The sequence below is a fragment of the Physella acuta genome, unplaced genomic scaffold (assembly GCF_028476545.2).
Source record: "Physella acuta isolate Inbredline_101_S28 unplaced genomic scaffold, ASM2847654v3 ptg000269l, whole genome shotgun sequence".
NCBI lineage: Eukaryota > Metazoa > Mollusca > Gastropoda > Physidae > Physella > Physella acuta.
In genome coordinates this window covers 44,787-64,811 of record NW_026731788.1, presented here as the reverse complement: position 1 = coordinate 64,811, position 20,025 = coordinate 44,787, and the positions used below count along the sequence as shown (strand labels likewise).

Below are 20,025 nucleotides of genomic sequence, written 5' to 3'. Positions count from 1 at the left end.
TATATATATATATATATATATATATATATATATATATATATATATATATATATACATATATATACATATATATACATATATATATATGTATGTATATATATTTATATAGGCCTATATATATATATAGGCATATATATATATATATATATATATATATATATATATATATATATATATATATATATCATCCACCCTATTGTACTTGAAATCCCATATTATTCTTATAAAAATTCCATCCATCCACTATACTCCCTGACCGATCTCACTTCCCAGTGACTTCAAGTGTAACTACTCGCCCAAACGTCAAACTACCATCACTACCTGGAACTGAACTAGCTGTGTAATCCTGACCTAAACTTCACCCTCCTCAGCACACCTTAACGTTAACCCAGTTGCCAGTTGGCCTAACCTGTTTGTGTGTCGCATTAACTATTCAGCGTATTCAACTCGTGCGGGGAAGCCACTCTTTGAGGCTTCTATCACCTGCCGAGATGCGTATTGAATGTTTATAGGACGATACATAATTGATCAGCCCCGATTGATTGGGATGAATTGGGAATATGGTCAGAGCTACGAGACCTGAAGAGAAAGTTAGATAACTCTATACATTTTAAGAAAGAAAAAAAATTACAAGGGAGCGAAGAACGTCACCACTGGGGTTAAAAGGGAACTCTTGTCTTGTGTCGCTCATCTATCATCAGGAGTTATCAGACTTGAAGTTGTGGAAAAGTTCTAGACTAGACGATTGGTGTCGCTGTTTGTTTCATCACGCTGACGCAACTTCCTGTCCTACATCTTCACAACTGCAATCAAGTTGATAAAACTCTTCGCGGCGAGTTCAAGAGAAACGTTTTAGAAGTTGGAGAAGGCAGTTAGAAATTGTTTCCAATTGATTTTTATGTGTACATATTGTATTCATGAGGTTGGATACATTATGTTATGGTTGGGTAGGCTTTAGGCAGCATCTATGGAGGCGTTACAGTGTGTTAGTAACGGCCCAACGACGCGTTCTTCATAGGTTGTTTTTTTTTACAGCTAGAAACTAGAGGGGCGTAGGTAGGGTTTGATAGGGAGTGCAGGGGAGTGCAGGGCCTAATCCCTGACATACTTGTTGTATCGATAAGATGACCTTCTACAAGGCTGTATACGGAACCTAGAGGTGGACCTTTTGTCGACCTAAGACTATAACATCTTGTGGAACTAATAATCGACATCGAGGAACTAGTAGAAGACATTCTGGAACTAATAGAAGACCTTTTTTGGAACTAATAGCAGATCTTTTTTGGAACTAATAGAAGACCTTTTTTGGAACTAATAGAAGACCTTTTTTATAGAACTAATAGAAGACATTTTTATTTAACTAATAAAAGACCTTGTGGAATTAATAGAAGACCTTGTGGAATTAATAGAAGGCCCAGTGGAACTAATAGAAGACTTTGTGAACTAATAGAAGACCTTTTGAAAATAACAGAAGACCTCCTCATAAGTGGACCTAATCAAAACTTCACTCTTTCAAAAAGCTATAAATGTTCAGCAGCTATCTCGATATACACCGCGTACACAAAGCATCTCTGGATCAATAGTTGTAATTATTTTGTGATGTAATGATAACAGTAGTTTCAAGATGCTGCGATACTTTTAGTTTGCCGTGTAATGATACCTCCAATATTGTGATACATTAATTACTAATAAAAGAATATGCTTCACAACACTTGTCCTATACCTTACAACCTCAACCCCCTTGTCCCATTCCGTCCTTATCGAACACTCCCCCACCTCCGGAGTGGGGGGGGGGGGGGGTTATTAAGTCCAAGAAACACCGACCATGATCTACTGTGTTCAATCATGGGACTCTCGAGGTGTCTGTATTTTAATTAAAAGATTTGATAAACAAACAAACAGCTGTATCAGATAGCGTCAAGTGCCCCAAGTGTTGCACTACACCTGCACAAGAGGACAGTGCATTGGGTAACATGTGGAACAGCGACAGCCAATCAAAACACGCGTAAGAAAATAGGTCGCTAAATGTAACTTCAGTATGTAGTGAGTCACTGAACGGGTTATAAGAACTTTAAAGAACGAGGGTCAGATAGTTCTAGAACTTAAATTGCTGTGACGGAGTTGATAGGAGGAATCAATCAAACGAAAGGTGATTTGTTAGGACCGTTCAAAGACGCCGAATGTGTTGCATATGTTGGAGACAAATTCCAGTCAATAGAAACATTTTTTAACTTTTGAATACCACCTAATTAGGGAACATTGAAAGTATGTTTTGGTTTTAATCAGTTTGAAATCAAACTTTATCTAAATAGTTAGAAATTCGGCACTGGTTTCTGATAACTGCTATAATCATTAATATATTATAGAAGAATTTATGTATTGATTTCAAGTTGTTGGTTGTTTATTTTATAAATCCTTATCAGATTTTAACTTCGGTTTATGTTTTTAAAATATTTAGAATTAGAAAAAAAAATTACAAGTTTAATTAAAAAGCTTCATTTTTTGAGCATTCAAATATTCATAAGTTTGCTAGGCGAAGTGAGAAATTCTTACACAATTTTCTTTCAGCGGAGAGAAAAAAAATGGCGTCGTTTTTTGACCACGTGATGTCTGTCAGCTGGATCACATCCATCACGTCTTACCTGGCTATTGCCACGTTGGCTGTGGTCGTCTACCACTACTGGCAACGTACCAGCGGCTCCGACTGGGCGAGGCTGGGCGTCAAGTGCCCCAAACTGTCGCCATTTTATTTCTTTGGGGACGATTTCAGGTGCGTTTTTAACTTGCTGGTTGAGATGTTTACAGAAACTATGCGCTATATCCAGCAAAATGTTACAACATTACATATATATATATATAGACCTATTTATATGAATATGTATATTCATACATATATAAAAATTAATATAAATATACATACGAATATATATATATATATATATATATATATATATATATATATATATATATATATATATATATATATATAATATGTATATATGTATGTATATCAGAAAACAGCTGTCAAATATCATTAACGCCTATGGTGACACTGTGGCCATCGTCACCGGCACTGGACAGAGCATCGTCACCACGAACTTTGACCTCATGAGGCACGTGTTTATCAAAGACTTCAATAACTTCGTCGACCGAAGCGACGGCTTGACCTCCAACTCGCCATTCGCCAAGTCTCTATTCTTCGCCAAAGGGAACAGCTGGCGGCGACACAGACAGATCGTCTCCCCGACGTTCACTTCCGGCAAGCTGAGACACATAGCCAAGACAATTGAGAAGTCGGCGCAGGCCCTGGGGAATTACCTGGAGGCCGCTGCCCGGGCCGGCACCACGGTCGCCATCAAGGACGCCACGGGGAGGTTCTCGTGTGAGGTCATTGCCAAAACGGGTTTCGGATTAAACGTCAATTTTATCGGCCAGAAGGACCCGGAGTTTTTCAACTACGCTAAGTCAATGCTAGCGACTAATTTAGGAATAAGGAGAATCATTATCCAGACCATGATTTTAATTAGCCCGTCGTTACTTAAAATATTTAATAAAGTCTTCAAGTCGATCCAACTGTTCGAGCCGATTGATCTAGACGCCGACAAATATTTTAAAACAATTCTAGACGCGACAGTCGCTGATAGACGGAAGTTACAACACTCCGACCGGAAGTCGGTGGATTTCCTAGACCTACTTCTGAAAGCCAACGAAGCCGTGAAGCAGGGCAAGCTGGAGCAGGTGGACGAGGACGAGCCGGACGCTGGGAGCTGGAGGTCCGGCTCTGACATCAAGGAGCTGACGGACGATGAGATTCTGGGCCACTCCATGCTGGTCATCTTCGCCGGACTGGAGACCACGGCCACGGCTCTACAGATGTGTCTCTACGTTCTGGCATCGCATCCGGATATACAGGCAAGGTTTCGCTTTTTACTCAAAGACAGAAATTATTATTTTTTAAATTGTTATTTAAGTTATTAAATACAGATATACGCATTTTAAGAGTAAGGTTGGTTTTCATACTTAAAATAATAGGGTTAAAGAATAAGTTTGAAATGATAATAAATGACTTGGTAAACTTCACCCAGTCCATATTTTAAAGTTTGAACAACTATTGAGCCCCGTGTATAATTTGAATACGGCATCAGTTTTTTGTTCTCAATATCTTGAATATCTGTTAAAATACGTAAACTAAAACAGGCACAATATATTTTCAATTAAGATAAAATGTTATGAAAATACTGCATTGATCTAGTCCGACACGCCAGAGTTAAACTTCCTTATCTGATGTTTCAGGACCGAGTCTACGAGGAGATAACTCGGGTCGTACAGGGAGAAAACCCGACCCCCGAGGAGCTCAACAGTCTGACGTACACCGAGATGACCGTCAACGAGACGCTGCGGCTCTACCCTCCCGTTCCCATAGTTACCAGAAAAGCCAAGGACACCCGCACCTACAACGGGGTAACCATCCCCAAGGGGACGCTGGTTCAGATACCGTTCTTCCACATTCTCAAGGACCACAGGATCTGGCCGGAATCGGATCAGTTCAGACCGGAGCGGTTCGACCCGGAAGAGAAGCAGAAGCGTGACCCGTTGGCCTTCGTGTGTTTTGGCCACGGTCCACGGATCTGCCTGGGGATGAGGTTGGCCTACCTGGAGCTCAAGATCGCCTTGGTGTATATTCTGAGGAGGGTCAAGGTCATCCTGAACGAGGAGACGGAGCCGAAGAAGGGGGGCGACGGGGTCAAGTTCACGCCTCAAGGTCTGCTAACCCCGGAGCAGCCAATCAGATTGGCTTTTGAGTTAAGGGGGAAGAGTTAGGGACGGTGAAGGACAAGATTAGCTGGGCAACGAACTAGGAATTACGATGAGTTAGATTGTGGATTAGTATTAAGGACTTGGCTGTTATACTGTTAGGACGAGGACTAGTTTAGTTGCTTATACGTCTATTTAAGTGCCTATTTGTAGCTTAGCGTAAGTTACTTAAAATTATTTAAATTTAAAAAAAATGTAAGGCTGACAGAGGAAAAAAAAAGATAGATTGATATGACAATATTTCGATGTATTTACCTCTTTTCAAAGTTTGCCTTTGATTTTATTCTAAATATATTAAAAACCTTTATTACGGATTTAAACTTACGTTTGATTAGTTTAAACACAATCTATGGTGTTTTTAAATATCTTTGATTAAAAGTTTCTAACATTAAACTGTAATTAGGGTGACTTTATATGAACTGGATTTGCCCAGATGAGTTTGTTTCGGTTTAAGTTCAATAAGAGTGATCAAGCTACAATGAAACTGTTAACGAACGTGTACAACTACGTTTAGTTGACATGAACTGAACGGACCAAGCTAGCAGAAAACTGAGTTCCTGAGTGAACTATGACCCTATTTGTTCAACGTTTAACACTATCAACTGCCGGCATGGCATCAGATGATGCGCATACGTCACAGTTGGAATGTAGGTCAAAGTTTCGGACCTAGCTTACAGTCCTGTGGAGGTGAATTACATAAGCTAAGAGACAGATGTGTGGTCAAATGCTTGGAAATAGCAGTATGCAGCCATCATTTTGTGGTCCAAATGTTGGAAACGGCATTCTTCAACCATCATTTTGTGGTCCAAATGTTGGAAATGGCAATGTCCAACCACCATTTTGTTGTCGAAATGTTGGAAATAACACTGATCATCGATCATTTTGTCCTGTTTTGTGTATTACAATATTTGCAATAGGTAAAGTTTTAGTTTTATTAAATCTTCATCAGAAAACAAACGAGAACGTTTTTTTTTCTTAAAACCATAAAGTTGTTTTTTTTTCTGTCTCAAGCAAGCGACACGTTGAATAACTAGTTCGTCTGACTGCTTCAAACATTCACTGGGATAAAAATGTTGAACGGTGGGCAGATTTTTAGGTTTTCGGCATTATGTTGGGTTGTGGCTAGAATATTGGTTTGTGGCCAATTGTTTATTTTTTTTTATTTTTTATTTTTTTGTGGCCAGAATGTTAGTTTGTGGCTAAAAATCTGATTTGTGGCCATAATGGTGTTCTGTAGCTAAATGTAGGTGTTCGGCCATAATGGTTTTTTTTTTGTTTTTTTGGGGTTTTTTTTTTGTAAAATGTTAGTTGTGGCCCAAATGTTGGTAATGAAATATCCAATTTTTTAACCAACTTAAAAAAAATTATATTTATCATTTAATTTTAACCAATGTTTAAAACTCCTTTTTAAGAACATAATTCTACTAGTTGGCCAAATAATTAATTTGTGGCACGTTAATTTTTTGACCAGATTGTCAATCTCGATAACAACTTGTCAGTTTAAAGCAAACTTGCCAAACGGACGCCAACATGTAAACTGTAGCCCACCTTGTCAAATGTAGGCTGACTTGTCATTATGAGACCAACTTTTTCATCGTTTGCTGACTTGTCATTATGATGTCAACTTGTTTATCGTTAGATGACCTGTGCCAACTTAATGCCATGTCAGCACTTTGAGCTACCCCATTATCTAATGAGCCGCCATTTTTATCCGTGGTTAATATCCACATTCCACAATCCATTAATTGATCATGCATATTTGTCCTACATTCGTTCGTACATGCACAATACTATCGCAAACATTCATATAATAATATCCTGATTTTAAAAAAAATGCCCCCAGCTTTAATCACGAGTCACTAGGCTAAGATCCATTACAGTTATCTAATTATCACCTAATTATCAGTCATTAACTACGGCGAGGGTTGAAGCTGTGACGTCATATCTTGGGTTGAATGCCACACAGGACAGCCCCTGCTTTGGTCAACTCTGTGAATAATTAATTAACTGGGTCGTTTTTTAATGACCACGTGACCGGCGGGACTGGAGGATGAGATGAAAAGAATTTTAACACACATCAAAGTGTGAGGTGTGGTGTGGGGGGTGTGGGTGGAGTGGTGGGGTTGGGCTGGAGTGGGGTGGGGTGCGGATGTGGGTATTGTTGATTTCGGTGGTCGCTGCGTGGGGGAGTGGTGTGGAGGTAGTGCATGTGGGTTTGGGAATAATTGGAAGGTTTGTGTGTGATGTGTGTGGTGTTTGGACGGGTGGTGTGTATATGTGGTGGTATGAATGTGGTGTGGCGGTGGTGTGTGTATGAGGTGTTGTTTTTGAGTTGTGTGTGATGGGTGTGGGGTAAGGGATTATTTGATGGTTTGTGTGTGAGGTGTGTGTGTGTAGTGTTTGGATGGGTAGTGTGTATAGGTGGTGGTGTGAGTGTGGTGTGGGGGCGGCTAGTTTGTTAAGCTAAGGTGGATTTAACACACAGAACACCTGCACTATTTAATAATTGTAAAGTGCAGTAAAGTTAATCTAATCCAAGAAATAATGCGGTGTCGAATCTATAAGAAAACAAACATATTCTGTATCCATATTTCAAGCCAAAGATAATCCTAATCCTTTGATTAACCGTAACATTAAACCTTATTATAATGTTACAATCTGAAAAACCCTAATCCCACGATAAACCTTAACACTAAACTTAATTTTAATGCTACATCACCGGTAAAGCATGCAGGTTTATTTAATCTATCACCAAACCAGACTTGGTCGTTCTATTACTAGTTTCTGTTTTTGTTTTATTTTAATTCGACCCTCACTGAATGGATATTCAACATCCTCACTCAACCGTCAGTGGATCTTACGTCACACACTTTAATCGATCGTCAGTGGATCATACGTCACACACTTTAATCGATCACCGGTGGATCATGAATTGGCCATGCGTCATAAGCAATGACGCGATGTCTGGTTATTTTAGCATCTTTTAAAAAACCTCCCAGAAAACACATAAGTGATTCGCCCCGCCGGCTATTTGTACCTGACAACCATACACTGATTAATTAATTAATTAATGATCTCTATCATCTACCAGCGATAATTAATTAGTCTGCTAATAATTACCAGTTACACGCGGATTGATAATGTCATTACCGGCGTTAGAAGGACGTTTGAAATGTATTGATTGGGACGGACAAAAAAGCATGAAATATTCATCAAGCATACAGTTCGCTGTGTCGTCGTGTTGAATGTTAGTTACGTCGGTAACCTCGGAACATTCTAATGATGCGACACGAATATTTTACACTAAACAAACAGTGGTGGGATGTTTTACTTCAGCGCCTGTTGATAGGTGGGAGGCAAGATTCACGTCTCTAAACAGGTAGATCACCGTACAAGAGTTAACAACACCTATACAACACCCCCACAACACCTCCAACAACACCTCTACAGCATCCACAACAACACATGTAGATCACTTTTACAACACCTCTACAACACCCTCACAACACCCCCAACAACACCTCTACAGCACCCCCACAACAACACCTCTACAACATCTACAACAACACCTGTAGATCACTTTTACAACACCTCTACACATCTCTACAAAACCCTAGAGCAGCGTTCTGTAAAAAGAAATTTTCCTGAAATTTTTCCTTACATTTCAAACTCTGAAACTCTAATATAACGACACACCAACCTAACCGCCCAACTACATCATTCACTAACTACGAGCCAACTACCCGACCTCATACTCTTCTAACAATACTGAAACACTCTTAAATCACAGAATTTTACAATAGTCATTTCTTTTCTCCAACCACACAACACAACTAATCGCATCCCCTTCCCCCCCCCCCCCCCACACACACACACCTATAGACCTGCTAGATACCGCCTAGTTTATTGAACGTTTATATCTTAACTTTATTTATCCCAACATAAAAAAAAAACTCTCCTCAAAACGTCACAGTTCTACAAGTTGTGGAACCCTCTGTCTACCTAACCCCCGGGGGGATAGGAGAGGGGTTGTCGTTTCTTTACCTGGGTCCCCTCAACCCTACCCCACCCCCCTTTTCATACCCCCAGGTAACATCGACAAATATGTACCTCTGATTACCTCGGCCACCGCCGCTAACCAGTCTATTAACGCGAGCTTTCAGAAAAGCTTTAGGTTTGATAACAACAACGTAATGCATTGTGGGAATCGATAATTCCTATTGAAGAGCCGGACTGCTGGCTAGCTGGGTTTTAAAAATAAAATAAAATAAAATGCGGCGACGCTTTTAAAAGGAGGATAAAAGATGTTTAAAATTGGGTTTAGAACTTAAGATATTTAAATCTACGGGCTGAACTTTTGCGGTAAATTTGATTTTGATTTGCTTAATTTTATACGGCTGTGGTGAGCGCTATCTTTGATGTAGGAAACTCACGGCATGCTAAGCACATACACTGTTGTATAAGCACTCAAAGTTATGCAAATGACGAAGTACCCCACAACATGACAGGCTAACCAAGTAGAAATATGGTAACTACTTATAAATATAACATATATAAATATAAAATATATAAATATAAAAGTAAAGTTACGCTTCCGAAACATGGTGGTCCATAGTGCAGATACAGTAGAGTTCACCTGTTGTTTGTTTTTTTAGACTCGGCATATGTAGGTAGTCAACACTAAGCCCAGACGCCATTATGTTTCCTAACGTACTCATCAGGTTTGAGACGTCCTAAGGATTTCATCCCCGGATCCGAACTCGAGACTTTCGGGTTAGCATTCGTGTGTTCTACTGTCCGACCACGCAGTCACTGTAATTATCTCAATAAACACTTGTAACCATTCTAACCACTAACCAATACACTGACTACTACAACATAGGCTAACCACTAATACATAGGTTAACCACTGTCTTTTAGTTTAAAAAAAAAACCTTACCTATTCTAACTCACACTACAGCCCATAGTTCCATTCATATCAGCTTACACCGCTGCTAATTATCACCAAAACACTAATTAGATTTCAACCCATTCATTAAACTTTTACAAGCCGGCCCCACACCGACGTTAGTAAAGAGCCGTCACAATTCAAAAACCACAAAAGGATTCCAGGTTTTGTCTTTTGAGGAGATGACGTCACGTGTCGCTGGTGACGCGAATGACAGCAATACACGTTTTTTTTTAGATCAGGCCATTAATGACGTCATTAATTACATTATTTCCGTTAATAGCTACTCAGGAATCAGCTACTTCGGTAAACATTTTTTTTACCTGCACACCTAAAAATGGGAATTGTTACGTGTTACAATCACGTGACACAGACCCAACACACCTGTGACAAAGACAGAACACACCTGTGACACAGACCTAACACACGTGTGACACAGACCCAACACACCTGTAACACATACCCAACACACCTGTGACAAAGACCCAACACACCTGTGACACAGACCCAACACACCTGTGACACAGACCCAACACACCTGTGACACAGACCCAACACACCTGTGACACAGACCCAACACACCTGTGACACAGACCCAACACACCTGTGACACAGACCCAACACACGTGTGACACAGACCCAACACACCTGTAACACAGACCCAACACACGTGTAACACAGACCCAACACATGTGTAACACAGACCCAACACACCTGTGACACAGACCCAACACACCTGTAACACATACCCAACACACCTGTGACACAGACCCAACACATGTGTGACACAGACCCAACACACCTGTGACACAGACTCAACACATGTGTGACACAGACCCAACACACCTGTGACACAGACCCAACACACCTGTGACACAGACCCAACACACGTGTGACACAGACCCAACACACCTATGACACAGACCCAACACACCTATGACACAGACCCAACACACCTGTGACACAGACACAACACACGTGTGACACAGACTCAACACACCTGTGACACAGACTCAACACACCTGTAACACAGACCCAACACACCTGTGACACAGACTCAACACACCTGTAACACAGACCCAACACGTGTGACACAGACTCAACACACCTGTGACACAGACCCAACACACCTGTGACACAGACCCAACACCTGTGACAGAGACCCAACACACCTGTAACACAGACCCAACACCTGTAACACAGACCCAACACACCTGTAACATAGACCCAACACACCTGTGAAACAGACCCAACACACCTGTAACATAGACCCAACACACCTGTAACATAGACCCAACACACCTGTGACACAGACCCAACACACCTGTGACACAGACCCAACACACCTGTGACACAGACCCAACACACCTGTGACACAGACCCAACACACCTGTGACACAGACCCAACACACCTGTGACACAGACCCAACACACCTGTAATACAGACCGAGGGCTGGTGTGTTGATAAGGTATAGAAGATTTGAAAATCACCTGAATGGTATGGCTGACAGCGACTGATGTAAGCGCTAATATAACATATCGACCGTTCCTAGGAAGATAACATTGTATCGACCGTCCCCGGGAAGATAACATTGTATTGACCGTCTAGGGGAGATAACATTGTATCGACCGTCCCCGGGAAGATAACATTGTATCGACCGTCCCATGGAAGATAACATTGTATCGACCGTCCCCGTGAAGATAACATTGTATCGACCGTCCCCGTGAAGATACCATTGTATCGACCGTCCCCGTGAAGATAACATTGTATCGACCGTCCCATGGAAGATAACATTGTATCGACCGTCCTCAGTAAGACGGGTATCGATTGACCGTAGGATCGGAAAATGACGATTTGATCACACTCTACAGTAATCGACTTCGTTCGTCGTTGTCGTTTGTTTGTTTTTTGTCCATTCTCCTATCAGATGGTGGGACGATATTAGTGTTTTAATGAGATGTGAGGGTGTGTGTGCGGGGGGGGGGGGGGGTAGCTAGTTCTGTATGTTTACAAGTCAACATCATCCATAGTATGGTATCATACACAGTATGGCATCACCCGCAGTATCGTTTTACTCAGTATCGTATCGTCCAAAGTATCGTATCTTCCAAAGTATCGTATGTTCCTCTGTATCGTATCTTGTAAAATATCGCATCTTCCACAAAATCGTGTACTTATAAAAAATGCCTGAAGGCTGAAGCTCTTCTTTCAGGATACAAAAAAAAATTGCCTGTTCTAAAATTAGATTTTTTAAACTGGAATTTTAAAAATGATGTAACAGTCCCTAAAGCTCTGAAATGTGCAATTAAATTTAATCTGCTCACATTTGCAAAATTTAAAAAAAAAAACGTTTTTACTGTTATTATAATTTTTTCTTCTTTTTTTTCAATCCGCATTTTTTTTTCTTTTTTATATTCTTTACCTCGATATAACTTTTTAAAACTTTTATACATATCTTATATTCAGTATCAAAGATGATATGTGATGACTCCAAGATTTTATACTTTACGTCCTTTACAAATTACGTCATTTTAGCCAATTATAATCTAAATGTCAATCACCCTAGTAAAAAAAAAACACACCCATCCTTAACTACGTCGACACTAAAATCTACACCCTTCACCAATGTTTGCATGAGGCACCCTTAAAGATAGATGCAGGTTTGACAAAACAGATGTTGGCTGAATTTACAAATAACAAGTCAGCTCATTGATTGGGAAGATTTCTTTTTGGTGGGGAGGGGGGTGGTGTCAATTAATGATCCAAATAATTGGAGGTCTAATTACAATCAATTATTTATCTTTGTTATTTCCCTTGAACTGGGGCGAATCAAAGAAATGGAAGGAGGGGGTGGGAGGGGGGGGGGGGGACAATTCCCTGTGGGGAGGGTCGGGGCAGCATTGGGAGGTCTGAGGAGGTATGTGAGGTAGAGGCATGAGGTAGAGAGGTGAGGTAGAGGCATGAGGTAGAGAAATGAGATAGAGAGGTATGAGATTGAGAGACATAAGACAGAATAGTTAAAATTAGACAGAGGAAAGTAGACATAAGACAGAGGAAAGTAAACATAAGACAGAAAAGTAGACATTAGACAGAGGAAAGTAGACATTAGACAGAGGAAAGTAGACATAACACAGAGAAAAGTAGACATAAGACAGAGAAAAGTAGACATTAGACAGAGAAAGTAGACATAAGACAGAGGAAAGTAGACATAAGACAGAGGAAAATAGACATAACACAGAGAAAAGTAGACATAAGACAGAGAAAGTAGACATACGACATAGAAAAGTAGACATAAGACAGAGAAAAGTAGACATAAGACAGAGAAAGTAGACATTAGACAGAGAAAGTAGACATAAGACAGAGAAAGTAGACATAAGACAGAGAAAAGTAGACATTAGACAGAGGAAAGTAGACACGAGGGAAGTCGACACCCGACCGAGGGCTTCCAGTCCTCATCATTGACATGGGAAGTGGCGGAAATGAGAGAATCGATTTCACCAAGGGAAGTAACTGTGAACCTTGACCAGAGGGAAGCAACTCTGAAACCTTCTATTTAAACCGAATCAAGATGGATTGTCTTCGAGTCTGATTTGCAACGAGCTAACGAGTTTGAGTAAAAAAAAAAATTCGCCCCCCCCCCTGTCTTTTTTCTCAATCCTTCGTTAGTCGTGGTTGGTGCTCAGTAACTGGTTTAATCGAAATAAATCTAAAGAAGTCCGCGAACGTCCAGTAACTCCGATAAATCTTCACAAACTGACTGTCACGGTATTACAGCACTAACATCCAACATGACAAGAAATACAATTAGCAGCAATCAGGCATTTTTTGTTTTATTTCATCCCATTCTTTTTTCATTCTCTTTCTTTTATCTTATTTTTAGTTTTAGTTTTTTTTTATTCTGAGCAAACAAGCAGGAATTGAAAATGATGTCCCCTGTATTAAAAGTTAATAATCTCCCCTGCAGGAAATTTCAAAAAATGGAACGGAATCCGACTAATGAAACGAAATAATGCTGTTCTTTTCTTTGGCGGTCAGAGCGGAGGGTGAATAAAGCTAGTTATAAAATCGAGGAGTTCTGTGTTTCCGTAAGAGATCATAGCCGCTATTGTCATAGAAACGCTTCGTTAAAATATCGCCACACATTGTCATAGAAACGCTTCGTTAAAATATCGCCACACATTGTCATAGAAACGCTTCGTTAAAATATCGCCACACATTGTCATAGAAACGCTTCGTTAAAATATCGCCACACATTGTCATAGAAACGCTTCGTTAAAATATCGCCACACATTGTCATAGAAACGCTTCGTTAAAATATCGCCACACATTGTCATAGAAACGCTTCTTTAGAATATTGTGACAGGATCTCATAGAAATGCTTCTTTGGAGTCCGCGACCAGTCCTAAATCAGTTCCATATCCGTTTTCCATTCCATGCTAGTTATCGACTTCATGTATATCCTCCTTACATTTCTAGAGTTAAATAGCATCTTTTTTATTTCATTGATTTATCCACCTATAAAATAGTTACAAATACCCAAAATAAATACACATAACTAATGAAGGAGCTGAGCTGTCTTTTGTACAAACTATATTAAGTTAAACTAATACATTATACATCAGTACATGGGGATTATTTTTTAAAAGTCTTATGTTACAAGTCCATATATTATTTTAAAAAGTTATAAATTCAAATTTTAGACATTCAGATATTTTTAAAATAAATTTCAACTTAAAGTTGTTGTTTTCTTCTTATCGTTTAAAAGTGCTGAGAATGCGATGGATGATTTGTTGTAAGTGAGACCTCGAAATGTCTCAGGGAAAATTGTGATACGAGGCCTTGAAATGTCCCTGGGGAAAAGTTTACAGGGCCTATAAACGTCCCTGAGATATGCAATAAATAGGGCCTATAAATGTCCCTGAGATATGCTATAAACAGGACTATAAATGTCCCTGAGATAAGTTATAAACAGGGCTTATAAATGTCTCTCAGATATGCTGTAAACAGGGCCTATAAATACCACTGGGAAATATTTGAAACGGGGCATCTAAATACCCCATATAAATATCCTATAAATGTTAGTACCCTAACGAGCCGATATTTTATGGTTTTCAATAACCATAAATAATTGTGCGTTAAATATTAAGAAGTGCATGTTGAAGTTCTTAGATGGTTGCTTGAAAATCCGGTAGTTATTGATGCATTTTAAAATTAAAATGTAGTTATTGATACATTTTAAAATTAAAATGTAGTTATTGATGCATTTTAAAATTAAAATGTAGTTATTGATACATTTTAAAATTAAAATGTAGTTATTGATGCATTTTAAAATTAAAATGTAGTTATTGATACATTTTAAAATTAAAATGTAGTTATTGATACATTTTAAAATTAAAATGTAGTTATTGATACATTTTAAAATTAAAATGTAGTTATTGATACATTTAAAAATCAAAATGTAGTTATTGATGCATTTTAAAATCAAAATGTAGTTATTGATACATTTAAAAATCAAAATGTAGTTATTGATACATTTTAAAATTCTGCAAGTTATTGATACATTTTAAAATCAAAATGTAGTTATTGATACATTTTAAAATCAAAATGTAGTTATTGATACATTTTAAAATCAAAATGTAGTTATTGATACATTTTAAAATCAAAATGTAGTTATTGATACATTTTAAAATTAAAATGTAGTTATTGATACATTTTAAAATTAAAATGTAGTTATTTATACATTTTAAAATCAAAATGTAGTTATTGATACATTTTAAAATTCTGGAAGTTACAGATACATTTGAAACTTTTCAGCTGAAATCAAAATTAGAATCTACGGCTTATTCCAGAGAAAACTCACGCCAGACTTGCCAAACGGAAGTATGTTGGAACATCCACCCATTCCCCCCAACTTCTCTGAGTCAATCTCTACTACGGCTCCCCCCCCCCCTCTGCCTGAGTCTATCTCTACTACGGTTGCCCCCCCCCCCCTCTGCCTGAGTCAATCTCTACTACGGTTGCTCCCCCCTCCCTCTGCCTGAGTCAATCTCTACTACGGCTGCCCCCCCCCTCTGCCTGAGTCAATCTCTACTACGGTTGCCCCCCCCTCCCTCTGCCTGAGTCAATCTCTACTACGGCTCCCCCCCCCCTCTGCCTGAGTCAATCTCTACTACGGCTGCCCCCCCCCCTCTGCCTGAGTCAATCTCTACTACGGCTTCCCCCCTCACCCCTTCGCGTGACGTATGCTTAGTAACGTCTCACAGGCTATTCATGTCACCGTGACCTTTCAACCTCGGATAAGACGAAAGTTATCTGGAGCGGAAACCGGACTTGTCGGAGCGGAAATCTCCCAGAATTCCGAGAACTCTTCCGCAGCGGCTCGGCGGCTCCAACCATGCCAGTAGTCTGGCGAACCGTGTAGTGTACTCACAAGGGGGAGGGGTACAGGCACCATGTAGTGTACTCACGGGGGGGGGGTGAGGGGGTTACAGGCACCATGTAGTGTACTCACAGGGGGGGAGGGGTACAGGCATCATGTAGTGTACTCACAGGGGGGAGGGGTACAGGGGGTGGGGGACAGGCATCATGTAGTGTACTCACAGGGGGAGGGGAGGGGTGAAGGGGGTACAGGCATCATGTAGTGTACTTACCAGATAGGGTAGGGGAGGGAAGGGGGTAGTGGCACCATGTAGTGTACTCAGGGGGGGAGGGGAGGGAGGGGGTACAGGCATCATGTATTGTACTCTCAGGGGGGAGCGGGGTTACAGGCACCATGTAGTGTACTCACAGGGGGAGGGGGGTTACAGGCACCATGTAGTGTACTCACAGGGGGGAGGGGAGGGGAGGAGAGGGGGTACAGGCACCATGTAGTGTGCTCATCAGGGAGGGGAAGGGGTAGAGGCACCATGTAGTGTGCTCATCAGGGAGGGGAAGGGGTAGAGGCACCATGTAGTGTGCTCATCAGGGAGGGGAAGGGGTAGAGGCACCATGTAGTGTGCTCATCAGAGAGGGGAAGGGGTAGAGGCACCATGTAGTGTACCCACCAGGTCGGGGGGAGAGGCACCATGTAGTGTACCCACCAGGGAGGGGGAGGGGCGCCAGATTTCATTACCCACGGATCAGAGATCACGACGTCCCGGAAGTCAACGAAAACCAAAAAATAAAAAACATAAACTGATTTATACAGTGGAACAAAATGAGGTGTAATTTCAGATCGGCCCCCGCCGGGCCAGAGAAATAAAACCTATCCTCGTGATGGGTTATTATTCCCACCCCTCCCCTCCTCGTGATGGGTTATTATTCCCTCCCCTCCCCTCCTCGTGATGGGTTATTATTCCCACCCCTCCCCTTCCCCCACAAGCTGCATGCAAATAAGTCGTCAACACATCAGCCTAGTTATTATACTTTAATTTTTATCTTCGGTTCTTCACGACAGCTTCTTGGTTTGTTCTTGTGTCTCACATCAGTGAAGGTGGATTAGGCAACTACAGACGGAGGTTGAGCATAGAAAGCCTAAAATTTTACAAACTATAGTTTTACAACTTGTTTAACTTAACGAGTGTGAAAACTTTTAATACAGAGCCGACGTTTTTTAGTACCACGTCAATGAAAAGTAAATTAACATAAATTAAGAATTCTGATTTTATAGAGTAATATAAAAACAAATGAAAACCATTGGGGATAAACCAATTGTCACATTTTTATAGATTTGAGAAAAATGGGATTTTGTGTTTGAGATTCTTTGCTGTTCCATTTTAACATGATTTTAAAATTCTACATATTGACGGGATCAAGACGGTTTTAACGCTTTCATATTGTGATACGTGATAGACATACACTAGTACTAACTAGTACTGTATGAATATGGTACTAGCACACAAATTTCAAAAAGTGGGCATCTGTGTTTTATCCCGTGTGGTCTTCAAATGCTCAACAGTAAAGTATTCATTTGTTGTTTTCGCGAGTTCAACTTGATTTAAGACTTATAGAATGTATGCTGAATCATGGCTTCCTTAAGTTTGTCAACACATTCTTCCCTTGTTGGTTCCGCGACGCAATCAGCTCCACCGAAGATTAACAACTAGGAACGATAACTCGAGTCGCAGCATAATGTTATTGATTGGTCGAATCCTTCCCGGATTTTTTTTCTCCCCCTGTGTTGAGGGGGTGGCCTTGTTGTCGTTTTAAGCCGAGATGCCCACATTTGGCGCCAACTGGCATGCCAAATCAAAGCGATGGAGATAGGTTGAAATATCATGAACTACATTACAAGCCTGTGGAAGATGAATGACCGGTACGGGGCACGCCATTCATTTACGGCGGACCAGGCCACGTTGATCACACGAAATGACGTACAAGAGAGGGGGAGAAAAAAAACATGAGAATCCTCTTTGCGTCGGATCATTCGTTTTTTTTTTTACTGGTTTTTAATTTCGTCGTTGATGTATACGTGAATACGTAATTGTATGTTTACATGAATATATTCTGTACGAGTGTGCAATTTTTTACAATTATACAAATCTATTCCAACTATTTCTAGAAGCACTTTACGCAGACCCAACGTGAACACCCAAAACTGTTGGAGCTATTCAAAGGTCTGAATGGTACAAGAACAGCCAAACGTAAAAGTGTGAGTAAATCCATTTAGCAAAAAGTTTTTTTAAAACTAGTTCTTAGTTGATTTAGAATAATGAGTGGGAGGGGGGGTGTTAAGTTGGTTGTAATAAGGATACAAAGATACAGGGCATTGAAAAGGTCAGAGTATTTGTACCAAAAAAGTGTGCCTACTTTAGAACACAAGTACAAAAAGTATGGTTAGGTTGGTACAATAGTACACAAAAGCACGGTACAGTGGTACAAAAGAAAGATGGTACAGTGGTAAAAAATACGTCGGTACAGTGTTTTAAAAAAGTAGGACGAAACAGTGGTTTAAAAAAGTAGGACGAAACAGTGGTTTAAAAAGTAGGACGAAACAGTGATAAAAAAACGTCGGTACAGTGGTTTAAAAAGTAGGACGAAACAGTGGTTTAAAAAAGTAGGACGAAACAGTGGTTTAAAAAGTAGGACGAAACAGTGGTTTAAAAAAGTAGGACGAAACAGTGGTTTAAAAAGTAGGACGAAACAGTGGTTTAAAAAAGTAGGACGAAACAGTGGTTTAAAAAGTAGGACGAAACAGTGGTTTAAAAAAGTAGGACGAAACAGTGGTTTAAAAAAGTAGGACGAAACAGTGGTTTAAAAAAGTAGGACGAAACAGTGGTTTAAAAAAGTAGGACGAAACAGTGGTTTAAAAAGTAGGACGAAACAGTGGTTTAAAAAGTAGGACGGTACAGTGGTACAAAAAGTACAATCAGGTCACTATGATACAAGCCGGTACAGTACTATCCCACTATTATTTGTCTGCTGGTAGTACAACTGGTACGATCTTAAGTGGCTGATACAGTCTAAAGGACAGGTACAGTCGTACACATGATTGGCACGGCACTTCTCACATTCCCTTTGTCCGTCCCTTGCCAGTCCCTTATCAGTCCCCTATCAGTCCCCGCAGAAGCTGACTTTCCCCGACACCAATCATACGTACAAGCTGAGCCGATCGATCAGCCTTCGATCCCACATCCCGGCGCTACAGATCAAAGGGAAGCAACCTACCGTCGTCAACCACACAAACATCCTGTCCTCCCATACACATCTACAGGCATCGATTACTCACTAAGATGTCGTTGTGTTCCTCGCATCTCCATTATAAACAAACCCTGCGTTACATTCTGAGGTTAAAAGCGCAAGACAAGATTAAGACTTTACTTTTACAATCTATCGCCACAAATTATATATATATATATATATATATATATATATATATATATATATATATATATATATATATATATATATATATATATATATATATATATATATATATATATATATATATATATCATTATTAAGGTAACGAACTTGGCCGTGGTGGTTTCAATAAATTTAGTGATGATGTTGGTCATACAATATTCTAGCACCCCCCCCCCCCCAGGCCACTGACTTTTGTATCCAATGGATTGTGATACATACAACTACGTTATTATACAATGGGTTGTGACACATATAACTATGGTATCAGTGAATTGTGCTACATACAAGTATGTTATCATACAGTGGATTGTGATACATACAACTATGGTATCTTACAGTGGATTGTGCTAAGTACAACTATGGTATCAGTGGATTGTGCTAAGTACAACTATGTGATCAGTGGATTGTGCTAAGTACA

General features: G+C 40.0%; 2 protein-coding genes across 2 annotated transcripts in view; one reads left to right on the top strand and one right to left on the bottom strand.

The window, feature by feature from the left end:
* The window catches only part of LOC131939241 (metabotropic glutamate receptor), a 118,863-nt gene that overhangs the window by 83,563 nt on the left and 15,275 nt on the right, over positions 1-20,025 (bottom strand). The window lies entirely within an intron of this gene.
* Positions 2,124-5,921, top strand: LOC131939231 (cytochrome P450 3A41-like). Its single transcript, XM_059297433.1, has 4 exons — positions 2,124-2,265; positions 2,569-2,770; positions 3,015-3,912; positions 4,294-5,921. The coding sequence occupies exons 2-4, from the start codon at positions 2,583-2,585 to the stop codon at positions 4,819-4,821; spliced, it is 1,614 nt and encodes a 537-aa protein (XP_059153416.1). The 5' UTR covers positions 2,124-2,265; positions 2,569-2,582; the 3' UTR covers positions 4,822-5,921.